General features: G+C 42.8%; 1 protein-coding gene across 3 annotated transcripts in view; it reads right to left on the reverse strand.

Moving 5' to 3' along the window:
* Window positions 1-19778, reverse strand: part of LOC109466026 (laminin subunit gamma-1-like) — a 58829-nt gene that overhangs the window by 2503 nt on the left and 36548 nt on the right. For 2 of the 3 annotated variants that reach the window (XM_019763553.1, XM_019763555.1), the window contains 23 exons: window positions 19640-19747; window positions 19299-19435; window positions 17523-17555; window positions 17188-17310; window positions 16637-16814; window positions 16111-16235; window positions 15824-15919; window positions 15340-15468; window positions 14855-15040; window positions 13112-13241; window positions 12335-12447; window positions 9062-9152; window positions 8468-8670; window positions 7832-7969; window positions 6597-6788; window positions 6020-6216; window positions 5667-5770; window positions 5337-5477; window positions 4756-5056; window positions 4216-4330; window positions 3717-3916; window positions 3167-3325; window positions 2799-2898 (listed from right to left, as the gene is read on the reverse strand). In XM_019763553.1, the coding sequence (XP_019619112.1) occupies window positions 2799-2898; window positions 3167-3325; window positions 3717-3916; window positions 4216-4330; window positions 4756-5056; window positions 5337-5477; window positions 5667-5770; window positions 6020-6216; window positions 6597-6788; window positions 7832-7969; window positions 8468-8670; window positions 9062-9152; window positions 12335-12447; window positions 13112-13241; window positions 14855-15040; window positions 15340-15468; window positions 15824-15919; window positions 16111-16235; window positions 16637-16814; window positions 17188-17310; window positions 17523-17555; window positions 19299-19435; window positions 19640-19747 (3299 nt within the window). The remainder of the gene's footprint in view (window positions 1-2798; window positions 2899-3166; window positions 3326-3716; window positions 3917-4215; window positions 4331-4755; window positions 5057-5336; window positions 5478-5666; window positions 5771-6019; window positions 6217-6596; window positions 6789-7831; window positions 7970-8467; window positions 8671-9061; window positions 9153-12334; window positions 12448-13111; window positions 13242-14854; window positions 15041-15339; window positions 15469-15823; window positions 15920-16110; window positions 16236-16636; window positions 16815-17187; window positions 17311-17522; window positions 17556-19298; window positions 19436-19639; window positions 19748-19778) is intronic. The other variant, XM_019763554.1, reaches the window with a different exon arrangement.

Raw genomic sequence — 19778 nt, forward strand, 5'->3', positions numbered from 1 at the left:
TGTTTGAGGTGATGGTTACTAACTAAAATTTCAAAGTGCACAAAAGGTAATAGTTCATTCTGTGATTACAGATGCAAGCAAACTTGCTGAAACCACAGAATGAGAAAGCAAATTAACAACCAAACAAAACCTACAACCATGCTTGAGTTTTCTACACAATGCTCTACAACTATAATGTTCAAAACACAGTAGCCAGTGTGCCCTTCCATGCCCAGCTGTTGTGGATGGAATGAGAAGGGCAGAAAGACTACCACACTTCAGACTGTGCCTACAGCAAAACTCTAACAACAATTCTTCCATGCACTCACACTCAGCAACACAGACAATACATGTATGTGTTTGCAGGCATGTTAACTACTGGGGGTTGAAGATATGGACGTATGTCAGACCTTCATCCATGAACATGCAAAACTCATCTGTACAACTTGCAACACTTGAAAAGGATTATTCATCAACAGACATCGTGATAATGTGAGAGAACATAAGTAAGCAAGCAGCATGAGTCCACAGCACACAGGTTACAGAAATCATCACATCATACAACTACAGAGGCAGGGGTGAGGTCAGTGTGGAAGCTACCCATGGGTTCTCTAGACACTTTGGATAGACAAACTGTACATCACTTTGAACTTGTCAGGTAATCTTTTGGAAATATACATGTACTCTAATAAGTATTTCCATGACAATGTTTCTTCTTTGTAGAAGTACATGTAGCTATTGTATATAGGACATACATGTAGCTAGTTGTGTCCAAACATCCCTAATGTCATCATAATCACTGCTGTTTTGGGTTACATATTAATGCCTACATGTAAGACTCTAAAAAATTTGTTGTCAACAACTGGAAAATAGTAACTTCCGTCAGATCTTTGTGTCTGAATGAACGAACCCATGGGAGGCTCCAGTTCAGGACTGCAGCACCCCCTACCTCTACAGCTGTTCTATCTTCTGTGGTCTGAAACATCCGTCGGGGAGGGAACGCAGAATCTCTTCCAGATTCCGGATCTCAGACATGACGTCTCCGCGCAGGGTTTCGTAATACGAGAGCAGGCGGCCCTGTGCGCGGGCGTCGATCCTCAGGTTGGCGATGATGGCGTTGATGGAGTCGGGGTCCAGCTCGCCCTTGATTCTGTCGTACTCCGCCTGCACGGCTCGCAGACGGCCCTCGTCCACCCCGCCACTGCCACTAAACCTGTCTGTAGTGCAGCCAACACACACCAGCTCACATGTCTGTCTCAACTTTCTGTACCTCACAACAGGTGGGGTCTCCAAGCGGTCAAACCACAAATTCTACCAGACTGTTGATCCAAACCTACTCATCAGAAACCTTTCTTTCTCCAAGGCAATCAATAACATCATTATCTAATCAGTAAATTTGGACCAACAATTCTGTAGGAATATTCATGTGACTGTTCAATCGTCTGAATGGTTTGAGATGAGGACTCGGTGGAGGTAAGGAGCGGGCATCCATCGTCATCATCATCGATCCTGGAACTGCGTCAACACTGGTTCAGCCAGGGGGAGAATCAAAGGCAGGGGACGACCAGAACTAAACATGGTCGCACATCCACCACGGACGGGGCAAACCACACCGTCAGAAGCATGCTACTGCAAGCAGGCAAGCCATCGGCACTCGTCAAAACCATTTTCACTTGGTTTAGAGTTAGTTATAGATCTCTCCACATTGCAAAGACAGACAGGGCAAGCTGTTAGGCACATCAACACCAGGCAAATGTCTACTGATATCTGTGTGAGCATCAGAAGAGACACACAGTTGTGAGAGGTACATTGTACATGTACAACAACCACACAAGCCATGGCATGCTGGAAAAAGCCATGCCATTGAAGTATTGTCTGCTCTACCGAAGAGAGCATGCCGTTAGTGGGTGTTAAGATGTAGTATGAACAAAATAGAGAGAAAACCTCTGCAGTATTTTGTGCCTGAAGACACACATAGACGTAAGACTTTCAACAAATCCACTTAAGTAAAGATAGAGAAGCCATACATGTAGAAGGTCACATTCAGGAACAGTTACAAGGTTAGTGTAAATCCAAATGCACATACAGACTAAGCACACAGATACTGATGAAGTACATGTTACATGCTTAAAGGACAGGTCCATGCAGGGTATGGGGAACCATGTATAGTGGGTCTTAGAAAAATAGGAAAGGTACGGTAAAACATTGTGGGACTGAAAAAAAAGGAAAGAGTGAAATGCACAGCTGAGATCTCTGTGCCTGTCTGTGAAGAGATGGAGTGAGAAACAGCCTGACCTTGGAGGCTGGAAGAGAGGAAAACATGGTGAGATGATGACAGACATGAGAGAGGTGCAGGAAAAGAAAAAAACATCATACAACAGAGAAATAAAAACATGTTGTACAGTAAGTGAATTCTTGCAGTGCAGAACGTCTAATTCAGACTTCACTTCCACTTTTCCACAAGTTGCTATTACACCATTTGGTCCAGCAATTGTAGGTTGAAAAAAAACAACAGTGCCACATAAAAGATGCCTCGTAATGAAAAATATCCCTCAGTTATCTGTCTGTTTTACTCAGAGAAAGAAGCCCTGTGAAACGAGAAAAGCTGGCTTTTTCTATAAAGCAAAAGGAGTTCCTAAGAATAACCATCTTGTTTTATAAAACACAACTGTTCATACATGTATAACATTATGATAAGTCATAACAAAGCCATCTTGATACATGTAGAAACACCACAAACTAAACCCTGTGTAGTGTCCAGGTATTCTGATAGTGACGTGGTGACAACACATGGTTCACTTCAAAGTACATGTACATACCCAGTTGATCCAGGATCTTGTTGACTCTGTCCAGTGTACCTTCCACCTTGCCCATGGCCAAGTCTGCTTTCCTCTGGGCATCATTAGCAGCAGCCATTGCCTGAGGGGGAGGAAGAAGACATCAGCATTGTCAAATAACAACTTGATGTTACAGTACTGTTAGCTAATCCTTCCTTTGGGCCAAAAGGTACATTAGATCTTTCCAGAGCAGGTACCATCTTTCATAGAGGCTGGAATCTTACATTTGCAAATGCTATCAAATGGCAGTTAATAACCCTCATTTACCATCACTTTATCTAGGGTACTGTCTGTAGAAATGTTCACATCTTCATTTTTCAAGAGTTCACACAAAGGTTGATGTTACTAACAGCATTGACTCTTGTCTCGTCGTCATCTGCCTGTCTCTTCTTCTGGTTGAAGGTGTTCTCGGCGCTGTCCACGTCTCCCTTCAGTTCGTCTGCGTTGTTGTTGAGGGCAGCGGCCTGGGCATAGATCGTGTTGGCATCCTCCTTCACCTGCTTGGCATCCTGGATAACATATGCAAGGGTACTGTGTCAATATAAGAAAACTCACCACAAAATACAAGCTTCAGCTTGAAGAAAGAGTAACGTAATGTTGGGATCATCTTTGGTCATCTTTAATCAAAATTTGTTATCTTTCACTTAAAAATGTTTTAACTCGACATAGACAAAAAATTATGTTTGTGAGGAAAAAAAATTATGTTTGTGAGGAAAAATAAATATGTTTGTGAGGAAAAAAAATTATGTTTGTGAGGAAAAAAATTATGTTTGTGAGGAAAAAAATTATGTTTGTGACAAAAACATTATGTTTGTGACAAAAACATTACGTTTTTAAGAAAAACTTATGTTTGTGTTGAAAGATAAATTCTGCAGGTTCTGGGAATCCCAGCCCACTTACAGCGGCTGCCCCCTCGGCTATCTGTTTGGCCTGCTCTGCAGTTTTCTTGGCGGTCCTGGCGTCGCTGTCTGCTGACCCCAGGGCTTCCTCGGCCTGGTCAGTGGTGGCCACGGCCTCGTCGATGATCCTCCTGATCTCAGCCTCCTTCCCCAGGGCCTCGTCTGCCTTGTCCTTACTCTCCTGGACCTTGGCCTCGAAGTCTGGGGAGAAAGTAAGAAGGATTTTAACATGACAGGAACAAAAGAGTGACTTTCGTACAGAAATCAAATGACAAGCTCAAACAAATTGGCCTGGGTGCCATCCAACTGGCATACTGGGGCTCCAATAGTCACTCCCTAAAATTAATTGTTTGAGACTGAGTATGGGAGCCTCTGTATACAAATAGGATGGCTACTAACTAATCTATTTCATGACATTTAGTATGACTCAGAGAAACCTTCACCTACTGTATGTGCCAATCAAATTACATTTCCAGACTAGGACAAAGTGTTCCACTCACTGCTGAGGTACTCCAGTGTCTTCTGAGCCTCTCCCAGAGTCTCCCTGCCCTTCTCCTCTGCCTGCTCAGCCTTGTCGTTAGCGGCATCAGCACGGGCCAGCAACTGGTCAATAACCTGTCATAGGAGGAATCAAAACATTATACGATCTTCTAAGGGTCTTGAGTTGACATAAGATACTTCACACCACATTATGAGATAAGGGGTGTAACTACAAACTACACCGTATGTCTAGGCAGCTGTAGGTAATGAACTGACCACGAGAAACAACATTCAAAACTGCCTGGCAGTATAGCTCGACTCGTGATACACTTTACTTATCTTACTGGTAGACTAGAGTTAGGATTTGACTGGAAACTGGAAAGCTGTCTCACTGTTCTTGATTTGATTTGATTGCAACTGTAATAATACAATGCACATGGGACACAGGCAGCTATTGCTGTTGTTCCTTAAATCAGTATATGTTACTTTTCATAATCCAGAGATATATTGCAATTTCTTTGGATGTTCAAGTCCCTTGATCTGTAGGATGCTTTACTCACATCCTGCTTGTCCTGGGCATCCTTCAGCAGCTGTTCTGCAGCGTCGTAGTTCTCGTTGATGTCGTTGACGGTCTGCTGGTTGTCTGTCTCCAGCTTGGCGATGTCGGGGATCAGAGAGTTCTCCGCCTCGTCCTTGATGGCAGCCGTCTGTCGCTTCAGGTCCTCCACGTCGATGTTGGGTTGGCGGGCCTGAGAGTTGGCCAGGATCTTGGTGGCGCGGGCGGCGCTGGCCTCGGCATTGGCTAGAGCATCAGCTGCCTCCCGGTTCACCTTGTCCAGCTGCTCTTCTGCGTCCTGCAGCCTGTGGTACAAGAGGGTACATGAAATGTAACAATAGTCAGAAATGCTTAACTTTCTCCATGCTGCTTAACCCCATAACCAACACAGAATTAGTAGCCAAACGTTACATAACGTTATGAAACATCTTACTCCAAGTCAAAAATGCTATCATCAAATTTGTGCTAACTTCTCTTCAACTGTTATACTTGTGACCAGATCCCTAACTACTTTTAAAAGTTAGTCATAACAACACAATCTACAACAACTTCTTGCAGTTCCAGATTGAGAACATATCTACTCACTTCCTCTCCAGGTCAGGTATTCTCTTGTTGGCGATGTCCCCTTGTCCAGCCAGAGCATCCCTCACAGCCTTCAGGGCATCCTTGGAGGTCTGCAGGGCCTGGTTGGCTGTGTCTTCAATAGCCTGGGCATCCTCAGTTTGACTGGGTACAAAGAGAGAAACATGATCATTAAAACACATGTGTTATGCCGAGGGGCGGTTACACTGGCTATAAAGATCTGATACAAAAATTCATACTTGAATGATCAGGGAACAGGGCTGAGATATGCATTTCTTAAAATGAAATAACTCAACCAAAAGAATTACAGAAGAACTACAGCAGACAACTTACTCGTTTGCCAGCTCCTTGGCCTGCTCTGCCAGTTCCTGCATCTCCCTGGAGCCCTGGCCGAAGTTAGCAGCAGCCTGTTTGGCTTCCTCCAGCGCTTGTTTACCCTGGTGAGTAAAGGTAGGGTTGAACATACTTCACTTCTCACCATGACCAAAATGAAGAAAATCTATGAAGAAAAGTAGACAAAAACTAGACAAAACTTAGTGAAACAGATATTTAGTAAATTAATGTTCACTATCATTTCACTCATCGATTCTGAGTCAATTTATGCAAAACCATATGCACTTGTACACATATAAAACTTGATTCTTGCTATAGATGACAAGTAAGAAGGCTCAGTACATAACACACACCTCGTTGTCCAGGTAGTTGTTTGCCTCCCGGAGTTTGTCCTGGATCCGGCGGATGGTCTCGTCGGCATCCTGCACCTTGACCTTGGCATCATTGGTGGTGGCCTGGGCGTTGTTCTTGGCCTTCTCAATCTCGTTGACCTTGCCACGGAGAGCGTCCAGGGCTTGGCGAAGGGAGTCAGCATTGATGCCAGCGCCTCCTGTTGTTTGGGGAAGGAAGTGCAGTCAGGCTAACTGACAGATACCAACATGGCAACATTGTAACAAGAAGGTGCAGTGAAACATAAGGCAACTTAAAGGCATCCAATGCAATTTCAGAGTGAAAATACAAAAAATATTCTGGATGAAAACATCTGTCTGATATTGACAAATTACTGCTATTTCATAGCACATGTTCATCATCATTTCATACTGGAAGCATTTGAAATAGCCTCAAAACAAGCTAAGTGAGGAATTCTTTATTTTTTGATACCTACAATCATGTGTACGGCTATCTTTTCTATTTTTTCTTTCTCCGAATCCATTCAGATTCATATTTCAATTCTCCTGCATGTTCTACTGAGAATGAACCTTGACCTACCAGCTGCCTTGCGGGCCTCGTTCAGCAGGTCCTTGGCCAGCTCCTCCACCTGCTTCAGACGCTCCTCAAACTTCTGGTCGTTGATGAGGTCAGGGTTCACCCCGACGTTGTTGATCAGGTCACGCAGCTGGCGAAGTTTCTCGCGGTGCTCGTCCACTTTGTCCTGAACCAGGCCGTAGCAGGCTGGGCACTCTGGGTAGATTAACCAAAATTACATGTCAATGTACATGTCACAACAAGAGCTGGCCTGCAAAGATTTCTTTGGTAAAAGATTTGTGTCCTAGAGAAAAGTCAACACGGATACTAAGGGGTTGCTAGAAAATATGGGTTATGAAAGAAAAGAAAGAGGAAAACGATAGATGAAGAAGTTTAGAAAAAAAGAGGGAACCAGAATGAATGGAGTTATGAGTGTAGATTCATCTAGGAGGAAATAATTCTTTCTTTTATTCATCAGGTAATCAGAACAAAGGGTACAGGACCTTTTAAGGGCACTGAGGCACCACTGGAATGCTTATGGTTGAGTGAGAATCACACCCAATGCCACACAATTACAGTCATCAAATTTAGACATGGTGAGAAAAAAAAGCCTTGTGTATACAGTATTCACTCTGAGTGTCTGCTTCAGTGTAATCAAATTATTATCAAAGACATCATGTGGAATGGTTAGATGGCTTCATAAAAAAAAAACAAGTATTCTAGCTGTTCATTATTGATAAGAGGGAACAGCACTATGGGGACACAATGCATTAGGGGCTCTGATAGGGGGGGGGGCACCCTGCAAATCAAAGCAGAAGTGAAGGATGCTCAATGAAGAAATTCTTAAAATGGAGGCAATACAGGCCAAGGAAAGCAGCTTGCCATACTTTGCTTGGCCTTGCTTTACTCCATCATTTGAAATTTGTTATATGGACCTTTGGACTCTAATTCTGTGCAAGAGAAACATATATTTTTGGAGTTCAAATATGAAGAATTTTTGAACATCCTTCAAGTTATTGCAGACAGCAGGGAACTGTGACCAAAATGGACAAACCTCTTGGCCGGTAACTCTGGGCTAAAAAGAACAAGACATCACAAAAAAGAAGACAGTTTAGAACAGACACAAAAAATCACTTTAATCAAATTTTCTTCAAGTTAAAGGCATATCTTACTTTTCTTCAAAAGTCAAGTAACATATGCCTTTAAATTGCCTGACTCATCATGTACGTTGGTACATAAAAAGGAATGTGGAAACATACCAATGCAACCACGAGCTACATCGTAGTAGTTCTCCTTACAAGCATCACACTTGTCTCCGACGACCCCCTCCCTGCACGGGCAGCGCCCAAACTCATCACATTGGAGCCGCAGGGAGCCGCGAGGGTCACAGTCACAGGCTGGGGACAAAACAAACATGTGGGATCAATATGACATCAAAGGAAAAATGTTATGGTGTCAAAATTTAAACTTCCAATCATTCAAGGTTAGAACAAATTTTCAATTTCTCTACATCTGAGGCTAGTTTAGCCTTTCAGTTTTGGCTAGTTCCTTTGAAATTCAGTTTTGAGGCTTTCTTCATTCAAAAGAAGTCAGAAAAAGAAACTAACAAAAGAAACTGACATGGAAATTTACAGTTCGACACAGCAGTTATCTTAGAAACACTTTCATATGCATTCAGTTTTCAGGCTTTCTTTTCATTTAAAAGAAGTTTTGAGGCTTTCTTTTCATTTAAAAGAAGTTAGAGAGTATATGAACAAAACTAACTGACATGGAAATTTGCAGTTCTACACAGAGGTTATTTTAGATTATGACTTAAAAAACATCTACATTCTGCATAATTAAATTACATAAGAATTCCCCTTTATTGAGTGAAAAAAAAAGTTTCTACGACTCACCAGTGCAGCCAGTAGAGGAGAAGCCATAGTGGTTGGCGAGGCACTTGTCACACCTCCGGCCGCCCACCCCAGGCTTACACTGGCACTGACCACTGTTCAGCTCACAGCTGGTGTCCAGGGAGCCGGTCTGGTCACAGTCACACTGCTCACAACCTGAACCACTGTTGATGTTCCAGTAGCCATCAACACACCGGTCACATTGTCTAGGGATACAGAACAACACAACAAGTCAGAAATACAGAAATATATTTCTTAGCTGAAATAAATATTTGGAACAAATGGAAGAAGGCTGTAAATCAAACTTGGAATCTTCAACAACCTTTTGAAGTCAAATGTAACATATTAGCTTGAAAGTTTGTCTGTGTTGGTACATAGAATATGCCACATAACAAAAGCTTCCAAAACAAAAAAATAGTGCATCATAATTTTATCATCAATTTCATGGGATTTTTCAATCATTGCTGATGTCACCTGTCTGTAAGGTCATGTGATCTACCGTGTAGGTCATTTGACTGAGGAAGACTGCAAAACAGATAGAAGAAGATACAAGATTATGAGACAGTTGCACAGTATGGATTAAGGAATGGTACTCACAGGCCCACCACGTTGGAGAGACAGGGGCACTGGCCGGTGGTCTGGTCACACTCTCCTCCTACCTGGGTACCAAACTGGTAACAGTTGCATGCTGGGGATAGAAAAAAAAAAGATTTGTTAACTAACTGTTGAAAGTGAAGTCAAAACAATGAATTAACATGCAGAACTTATACTGAAGACATAGATTTGGGGGTTAGCTTTTAATATAAAACTTGCTCTGGCAGTGGTGTACCTCTCTCCCTTAGGTTCACACTGGTAAATGTGCGTGCCTATGCACAGATAGTATTCACATTCCTTGTTTTAGTTTGCTGACCTCTGACCCTCTGAGATCACAGAGAATCTATCACTAGCCTAACCTGTATGTCCAGTTACACCAGTGACCAGTACATATACAGCACTATATGTAAATTGTCTATGGGCAATTAACCAAACATGCTGTCCATTTGCAATACAGTAATGAAACACATACAGTACAGCACTTTACACATGTAACCACCAAAGGGTCAAAATGGTCTACATAATACAATCTTTTGAAGACATCTTGATTAAAAAATGATGATGATGAATTAGCTGAATCAATTCCTTCTGATTGTCTTGGTAGTCTTATGTACCACTATCTCACATACATGTATTAGCAATGCGCCCAAAAAATTCTAACATAGGCACCTACGTAAACCAACCACCACAAAAGCTTACAACATCATTGAGCTTTGCAAATTTGTTTCCTCATCTAATGCCACCTCCTAAGGCAACGGAAATTTCCTAAGACTGTATAATGTCCTTGTTAAGACACTGCTGGCTCATTTTCTTCCGGTATGACCTCTGGCCTGAAAGCCAATTAGAGAATGTTCCACCCAAGCCCTACTACCATCTGTGTACACACCTCCCTTTATAAGTCATCTACAGTAATTAAGAACTCAGTTGATAAACAAAACACACTAAACACTCAAATTAGGATCAGAGCTTGCTGAGAAACAAAAGGCAAGGCCTTGTTTTGTATCTACTTGTCTCAACATTTTTCATTCACAATTTAACAACACTGGAGAGAATCTTCCCCCCTTTGTGTCTCCATACATGTAATTGATGGGGAATAAAAGCCCACCAATTACAATTTATCTGTAGGCAGCAATACCTTACACCTTAGTCCACAGACACCAGGTATAGACACTAGATGAGTTCAACGGAACATCTATAGTCACACCAGCTAAGAAATTGCTGCTGAAGCCTGCAAAGAACTTTTCTTGAATATTCTTAATTTTTTTTAACACAGTGCTAATCTTTATGCCACTCAAGTCGAAGAAGCCCTTAGGCACCCTGTGCTGGTATGCAGGTATGGTCATTTATATCCATTTCTTTAACTCATCTGAGAAAACTTCCCTGTCCAATGAAGTTTGTTTAGCACTATCTAAAGAGAGTGCCACAAAGATTAAATGTTGATCCCTTAAGCACCTGTGAAGGACAATTTGCAGGTTGAGATGGCTGGATTGATATGAGATACAAAAGACAGGAAGTATTGTCTGGACGTGACATACTTCAACAGACAACATTATCCCAGCAAAAACCAGTAAGGAAACAAGACCATGGAATCCTGTACAAACCACAACTATATACACTTACATGTTGTGAAGTGAAAGAACATCTGGACTAGTTAATGGTGGCATTCCCTCTTTTAATCCACATACTGCTGGTAGCCTGGGGCAACTGTTCTACAATAATCCCTTTTGGAAGATGGATTATTCTTTCTTACATAAGTCACAGAACTTGTGAAAAAAAAACAGCTAAATTTTCAAAATGTATGGACTGAATTGTATCTCTAAGGGCTAGCTTACATTCTTTGGATGGCAATTTATATTCACAAAAAGTTCGTCCGATCTAACAGGAGATGATTTACCTGAAATGGGTACAGTAATTAAAGAGGAATGCTTCTGAAAAGAATCCCATCTGAATAGCCTTTATAGTTTCCCACAGCAAGCAAACACTTACATGCAAGTCCACACTACTAGTACCAGTAGTACTAAATCTCTGCCTACAGATGTAACCTCATGTCATGAATTGAACTGGATCCACCTGGGATGTCACACATGACCAAGTTTTTATTTGAATCTGACTACGTAAACAATTGAACATTTTGACTGTAATGAATAATGGCATCTGCCAGCTGTCCATTACACAAAACCCAGTGCTCAAAACCAGACCCAAACTTACACACTTTCTAGTAGCAGCTTTCATGTTTTCCAAACTACTATTAACTGTCTTGTTTGAAAACTGCCGATATTAGGATACCTGTAGTTATTTCTTTATGCAGGTAGTACTTAGAGGAGCACAGAGACGTGCATGACTTAGCACGTGATATTCCTGCTACAAGACCTCCAAACATCTTATTAAAAATGACTTTCCCTTTTGCCTTTTGGAGCCCTTTCCTACCCAACTGCCTTCCTGAAGTACTCAGAAACAAGGACAGGTTGCAGTCAACATTCTACATCTACCATTATGTAGAAATGTTCCACCTCCTGGGTGATGGTGATAGAACATACCTTTCGGCACCAATCCTTCCTCTGCATCTGTTTCCGTATCTGTATCTGCTGGTAAGTCTGTTAAGTCTGGTAAGTCTAAGTTATCAGTGAGCCAACTTAAGTCAAAGTCGAAGTAACCTTGACCAAGGCCAGGAGAACTCAGGACAACGAGCACAAAGAGAAGCACCTCCTTCCGTGCCATGCCTGCTGCCTGTTCGTCAGCCACTCCAGGCAGCCCAGCCAGAGGTAATGAGGGAAGTCGTTCTAAAGTCGTTCTGAATTGCCGGCGGGCAAGATTAACCTACCTGCGCACTCCCCTTTCTGCAGTAACCACGCAACTACCCCTATTAAGGCATACAGGTGGCAGCAGGGTGCAACCATGTCGGCGATGTGAGGTGGAGGAACTAGGCATTAACCACACAGCTTATCACCTGCCTTGGGCCACTTCACACGACTGACAATCCTAGCAAAAACCGGCCTGGCTACTTTGCCAACAGATAAAACAAGCATGGTAGCTTTTCTTCTCTTTTGGCAGCTACAAGAGAACATTTCTTCTCCGTTTTGCCCGTAACCAGCTTAGCGTTGTGGAAATGTTTAGCCGAAGCCATTGTGGCCTAACGCTGAGAAGATAAACAAACTAACCACCAATTAAGTCCCCTTCACCAGACTAACATGGTATCACCCGAAATAACTCCATAATAGCACCTCTATTGTGGAAGACATAATGTGGTTAAGTATGGTGGTTGGGGCAGAGCCTTACGTTTGCATGGAGGTTTGGGGAAGGACGTGGCATCGCCGTAGTACCCGGGGAGGCAGCGTTCGCAGGCGGTTCCCGTCGTGAAGTACACGCACTTCAGACACTCCCCGGTGATTCTGTGGGGAAAGGAAACATGTACAGGTGAGTGAAAGTGTGAAGTATGCAGGCCTGCAGGTGTTGGGAGGACAGGTATGTTATAATGACACCTGAGCTGACAGTAGGACTTTACAACAAAGCTTGCCAACATCAGATTACCTGTGCCAGGCCGATGGCAGATAACAGCATTACCTGTGGGTCCGCAGGGTGGCAGACCTTTGAAGTTTTGTGACATAATTAGGCCACACTAAAGTTTCAACATAAAACAGATTCATAATGGGGACAGGAGGAAATAACACTGACAGCATTGCCGATACAACTTGTCAGCAGAAGATCAATCAAAACTTTATATGTAAGGATATACATGTAAAATTAATGTATATGATAAATTTTCATCCATTATTTAGGTACAATTTAACAACTATCAAAACACTGCTTTAATGTAGTATTACATGTTTACAAGTAAAAAGGAGTGCACTATTAAGAATTAACACTGTTTTGTATTCTTATGCACTTGTATAACCCTGTCTATTTATTTGTAGGCATGGTGGCCTCGAAAAGGTGTGCTTAGGTCCACCTGTTCCACCACGCCTTCCATGAACAGTATGTGGAAAATTGTAATAAATAAATAAATGAATGAATGAATGAAATGAATGAAAAATTAACATGGCCAACTTGACTTACGAGTTGCAGTTTCCGACGGCGTTCTCGTCGATGTTGCCGCTACAGATGCAGCGCTGGCAGGGGCGTGGCTGACCGTACTGACCGATGGGGTCACCATAGTAACCATCCATACATCTCTCACAACGGTCACCTGTGAATGAGCAAGTTAAGAAAAGGTAAGAAAACTGATAATTCAAATCGTATGTGGCTGTAATTCACAAAGAAATGATACAAGGATATACAAATTTACCACACAGATTAAAGTTGCGTCCAAGAAAATTAAGTGTAGTAGTGTTTGCAGAGGAAAGTACACAGACACAACATAGTAGAGAAAAAGTAGAGATGAACACATTCACAGAAGCTTGCTGTTGTAAGTACCTATACTGATGTCAAAGAGGAACTGTTACCAAAGTTTAGCACAGCAAAATTCTGTGCACTTTAAATTACCCAGTAAGCCTTAGGTCCTCAGGATGCAGCTATAATTGTTCATCCTTGTGGATAAAACATGTCAGTAGTATTTAGGCTGATGAATCCTAAGAAATGGGGGGAAAAGTTCAAAACAGTTTTTTCTAGTTTATGATTACTGTAGGGCACATGGTGTGGTTAATGGTGTTCTAAAGCTCTGGCTGCCCCACACGTGGACTTACCCCCACATGGGTTACAGGGGTACTGCATGGGCTCTGCACGACTGCCCCGACTGGGGATGTTGGTGGGGCAGGGTGGGAGATCAAAGGGTTCAGCCTGGGCCTGTCCGGGGTAGGGGTCCGAGTGTTGTCGGGTCGGGCCCTTGGTCCGACTCCTTGACCAGTATGGCTGTTGTGCTGGCCCTGTAGGCCTGTTGGTTGGTCTCATGGGACCCTTCACTTGAGGGGCTTGATACAGGGGCTCGGCAGCCTGGCCACTGTAAGGGTATGTGGGGCGTGTGATGCCTTTAATAGCAGAGGTCCTCTGTTGCCCCCTCTTGCGCCCAGGGTTAGGATACATGGGTCGACGGGAGTGTGGCCTGCTCTGAACAGTTTCCTGCCGCAGGCGTTCCACCGCGACATCGCTTTTATCGTTCTGGGGCATGTCTCTCATTACTGGTGAAGCATCTACAAACTGGGGATACTGTTGTGTGAAATATTGCTGAGAGTTTTCAAGTCTTTTCCCTGGCTTTGGCTCTCGGCCAATTTCTGGACCTTGCAGCTGAACATGTATGCTGTTCTCATCATGATTTGCCACCTCTGGTTTAGCAAGCTCATGTCGTTCACTTGTTTCGGATAGCTCGGTTTGAAGCTGTGAGTCCTCTGCACCAGTCTGTGGGTTGTCTCGACAGTTACCTGTCTCACTATCACCTGTATTGTGTAGGTGAGGCACATGCAACTGAATCAGCTGCCCTCGTGGCATCCCTCAGAACACCTGGCTACATGTGAACTGTGCTTGAATAGCTAACATTGGCTAGGCGACATACATGTGGGAGGGATGATGCATTTGCGCTGAGGGGTAGTGACTCACGCACTGCCTGATCTGCTAACCAAATATCATGTGAGCTATCCCCCTAACACAGGAGAATACCACTCACATAGGAGAACACAGAGACAAAAGAAAAACACACACATGCAACTTCACAAAGGCACACAGACTTCAGACAGATCCACAGCACAACACCACATGTACAGACAAGAATGTGACAATCCTAAAAGGATCCTATTTCCTTTCACCAGTTCTAAACCTTTCCACTTGCAAGAACAGTTACATCTTGGTACAAGTATAAGAATGACATACCGATGTAGCCCTCAGTACAGGAGGTACAGACCACCTCCCCGTTAGGAGCCAGATCACAGGGAGCCTGGTTAGGGCAGGGGCAGGGCTGACAGTCGTTGGGCGTCCCCTGGGTGGCATCGCCATAGTAACCCTTCAGACAGCGCTCACAGTAGATCCCTTCTGTGTTGTGCTGACAGCTACATTCACCTGTGAAAGGCACAGCAAAGGTTTTGTGATGACAGTACATAAAGTTTCAAACCTTGTGGTAGCTGCAATTTTTTCAAATCCTCGCAGCCAAATCAACAACCAGAATTTTTTGCAAAACCTACATTTCCTAATACATGTACTAGGTAATCATATTTTTAGCAAAATGCTTTGCTGTTAAACATGACTTTTCAAAGGCAAAAAGCAGAAGTAATTGTGATATGATGCAAAGATCACTGTTGAAGACAGGATTGATTCATGATATGCTGTGTCATTGCTGAAACATAAGAGGGTTGTCGTACCTGTAACAGTGTCGCAGGTGGCAGAGTGGCTGTTACAGAAGCATGGTTCTACTGGGGAGAAGGGGCCACGTCCTGGGTTCTCCTGTTTGTACCCAGGCACCACCTGTTCACAGAACTGTCCAGTCAGACCTGCAGGGGCACAGGAGGCAAAATCTACATGTAACAATCCTTCACTTTGATATACTAGCTTTGACATTTTTACTACAAGCCAATATAGCACTATCATTAAAGGCCTCAAAATCTCAGCTATTTGCATCTACTAGTTCTGTAATGGCCAGGATTAAGTTATGAGATTTGCTTATCCTTTCTTCCATTCTGTGTACATTTCTGACATAACATTAAATAGTGTCCTTTGTTCACAGCTTAAGAATTATGATGTATCTCATATAAAATAGCCCTGTTTCTGTTCCTACATTTAGTTCAGAATTTTTCTAAAACAATGCGCATTGAGAAGTAAAAGAGTACGAAGAGTAGGAATACTGACCCTCTGGACATTCGCACACCTCCACCCAGGTGGCAGCTGGCTGGGCCCCGCTCCTCACCGCTGTGTTCAGCCGAACATCGTCCAGGAAACCACGACCTGATCAGGGGAGGAAAGACATTTAATGACTTGCTCAGTATCTACCACAGGCAAAAAATGACATGAAACAATACTGCACCAAACAAATCAGTCAAAGATGTCTTGATGAATCTTTGGGGACAAATCAGTGGACAGAGTTAACAAAAAACATTTACACAAAGTGGTATTTCATATGGAAGAAATCTGCTGACCTCTGTCAGTGTAGGTTCCCCGGATCTTGAGGGAAGTCAGGTTACTCAGGAGACGGTTGAAATCAAAGGAGGACAGCCTCTGGTTCCACCCCAGGGATGGGTCCTCATGTAGCCGGAAGGAGTAACTAGGGAAGAAACAAAAAAATACATTGACCGCTGATTTTCTGCTTATTTGTAATCTAATATTGTACTGTTCACACAATAAAGCAGAACATCTACAACTAAACTAAACTACTGACTAACAAGAAGTCAGGACAAGCTGCAGATTGTGATCACCATCTTTGAACTGCAGTACACCACACAACTGCCAGGTGGTGCTGTTGCATTGCCCATCATGGAACAGTGCAGGTCCATTCAAAGCTTTCAGCTGACTTGCGCGTTTGTTCTGAATCCTTTTCAAATTACTTCTTTGCTCAAAATGAGTAAAATTATTTTAAATACAAACTAGTTGAGGTTGACAGTTGTAACTCCCACACCAGAAGCTAATGTTTAAACTTTTCCAAACACAATAAGTTCTGGAACCTACTCTTGGTTGACCCTCCTGGGGACGGGGTTCTGTTGGGCAGTCATGGCTGCCGAGAGTCGGATTCCGTTCCCTTCCAGCACGATGTCCTCCGCTGACAGGCGCACGTCCTCCGGGTCAACACGAAGCTTGAAGGTCAGAGTCTGGCCATAGCTCAAGCGCTGGTTTCCAAGGTACTCAGCTGAAATCAAGAAAACATTTATCTCATTATTTCTGTGTATCAAGGCTTTACCTATGAACTTTTCACAGCTAAAGAGATGGTTTTCAAGTTACAGTATCCCCCCAAACAAAGAGGACACTAGTTTCTAACACTATGCACACAAGGACATACATGGAGCAATCTCCTAAAAAAACAAAACTTTTCTATGGCCCCATTTACTGTATCTTTCTTCCTCATGAAGAAAACCTTTTTGCTTTTTTAATCATCATTACTATACAGGAGGGTATAAGAACTGATCAATAGCATTATTACTGATTACTTACTGATCAATAACATTACGACAAAGAGAGATTGGGTTGGTATTTGTTGAAATCTGAAGATATTCAGTCCTTACCTGGTGCGACAAAGTAGACAGGCTCCTGGCTGTCGGCTGTAGCTCCCAGGTTCTCCCCCACCTGTGTCCACCTGATCTCCCTCTCATTCCCAAACCTGTCCTCACCAGTCCAGCCACGCTGACCTGCGGGAGGGGGGCAGCATGTATCAACAAACTGGCTCATAACTCGACTATCACACATTATAACCATAGATGGGTGCAGGGTCACCTTGTAGTTACCATCTATGGAAACACCCTAATACCAACACCACACTGGTTGGACACCTCTTTTGACCCTTATCAAAAATTCACTTCACCACAGACATCACCGTTAGAAAACTTTTTGTCATTTTTACCATGGGCGAAGTCGTCTATCACTTGTCGAGTATCTGGACAAGAAATATTGCACATGTTACATCACTGGAGAATCTTATTCTATATCCTACACACAACAAACTTCATATACATTGATGAAGGTAAGACGTCCAAGTAAACAATATTCAAGGACAAATCAAAATTTACTACTGGATAAGTTACAGAAGCGTACAGAAGAAATCTCTATAATTTATCCAGCAGTAGAGTTTGATCTGTCTATGAACACACTTCATAGGCAAGCTACAATGAAATGATGTTCTCTACAGCTTTCTGCTGATCTGCAATAGCCATAAAAGTAGCCTTGATTGGAGAGAAGCCTGTGGTCAATATTCATGAATATTCTACACATTAGCACTGCTTACACATCTGCACAATCTGTGCCTTCTAGCAAGTTTGCCATGAAACATGGAGTACCAACTCGCGCATCTAGGTGCCAGTGATTGCCGCAAACCTCAAGCCTTTCCTCCACTGTGCCAGAAAAGGTTCCTCTACGTATTTTAACCTTTGTGGCACAGTGGGCTTACCATGGGTGAAGGTACTGAACCTGGGCCCGTACTGGTACCTGGGATCTAGCAGGTCAGGGAGAGGGGTCATTCATTAGGTCACCAGTCAAAGGTATTGGGAAAGTAGAGGTCCTATTCATTTACTTCTCTGTACTTCTACGTGGAATAAGCAATTTCAGTTTTTTTATTTTTTTCAATAATCTGGAAGATATTAAGTAGGTGAAGTATAATTCTAGGAAAAGAAACATGCACATCGAAGGGAATCATGAGAAAACAAACCACTCAGTTAATATTTCTACTTTTCATAAATATCTTGAGCAGCTTCCACCAATTACTAGGTCTTGTATATGTCAACACCGCTTTGTAAAACACTTGTATAGGAGTTAGGCAAATATCTGCAGGCTGTAGGCTACATTTGTACTACAGCACAATCTGCCTAACTGCTTTAAACCCGCCAAATTACAGCAAATTACCCGCTGAGAATTTTACCTAACTATATGACAGACAAGCTTTCATCCTTAGAGCTGCCTAGTGACATTTCCATCAGGTCACTTGTTGATTGATGCATTACAGCTTATGCAATGATTCTGCTTTAAACTACATGTTTAGTTTTACTGTGGTTAAAGCCATTCTGAAAATGTTACGCCACATCTGCTTGCTTGCCTTTGAAATTATGGGCTATCTACTGCTTTTAAAAATGTAAGGTCAGTATGAAATTTTAGTGCAGATATTTTGGTGTGGATTTTAGCCTTCTACCAATTGTCTGTTATCAAACATTTAGATATGGTTAAGGGATGAAGGGTTTTAGCAGCAGCATCTGCGGCTATGTTCCTCTGGCTACAGAGCTGTTGAATTGTGGGCAAAACTGGACATACAAGATGCACCAATAGAATGGTCAGCAAGCAGGCAGGCCAATGGGCCCGGGCAGAGGCAAGGCCCTGACAGCGCACCTGGTTAAAATACATTAAACACAAGCATTACAATCCAACATGCTGCAAAGCACAGGTTCCTCATCAATATGGATTTTACAATAGACTGAAGGGAATATTTTTGGGTATTTATCATGTCATCAGGCAGTGCCACCTTCAAACAGTGACCCTGTCTATCTAAAGGGTTTAACTTTGAAAATATTTTAGACAAACTAACTACTACAGCTTAAACTTGCAAAGACAATCTCAGATAACTAAGTTATGATCTTTCTGGTAATGTTTTACACCACATAAGGTACATGGAGATAGTTGATTTATGACTGACCTGTGGTGAAGGGTGTACTGATGACAGAGGCAGCGTACCCAGAGGCCACGGCACACTTGGCAGAGTGGCCGTAACAGAAGCAGGAGATACAGCCAGACGGGTTGGTGGAGTCCAGGTTGAAGTAACCAGGCTTACACCTATAGTGGTACATGTCGTGTCAAAATGTTACAAAATTTACAGGCCATAGTTTTCCATATTGAGTTGTCAACAAAGTTAAATTTTGGACGATGACAGGGACCTCTAAAACATACTTACATTTCCTTTGACTTACATTGTACAGTATAATACACTATACTACTGAAAGTTTCCACCCCTGAACTCTAAACTAACCCATGACCCACCTGTCACAGCGAGGTCCCTCCACATTCTGCTTGCACTGACACTGTCCTGTCACCTGGTCACAGGCACCCGCATTGTTCACGGTACCAGCACTGTCACAGGAACATTGTCTGTGCACAACAATAACAAAAGTGGTCAAGA

This window comes from Branchiostoma belcheri, unplaced genomic scaffold (assembly GCF_001625305.1).
Source record: "Branchiostoma belcheri isolate BF01 breed outbred unplaced genomic scaffold, Haploidv18h27 scaffold16, whole genome shotgun sequence".
In the NCBI taxonomy this organism is placed as follows: domain Eukaryota; kingdom Metazoa; phylum Chordata; class Leptocardii; order Amphioxiformes; family Branchiostomatidae; genus Branchiostoma; species Branchiostoma belcheri.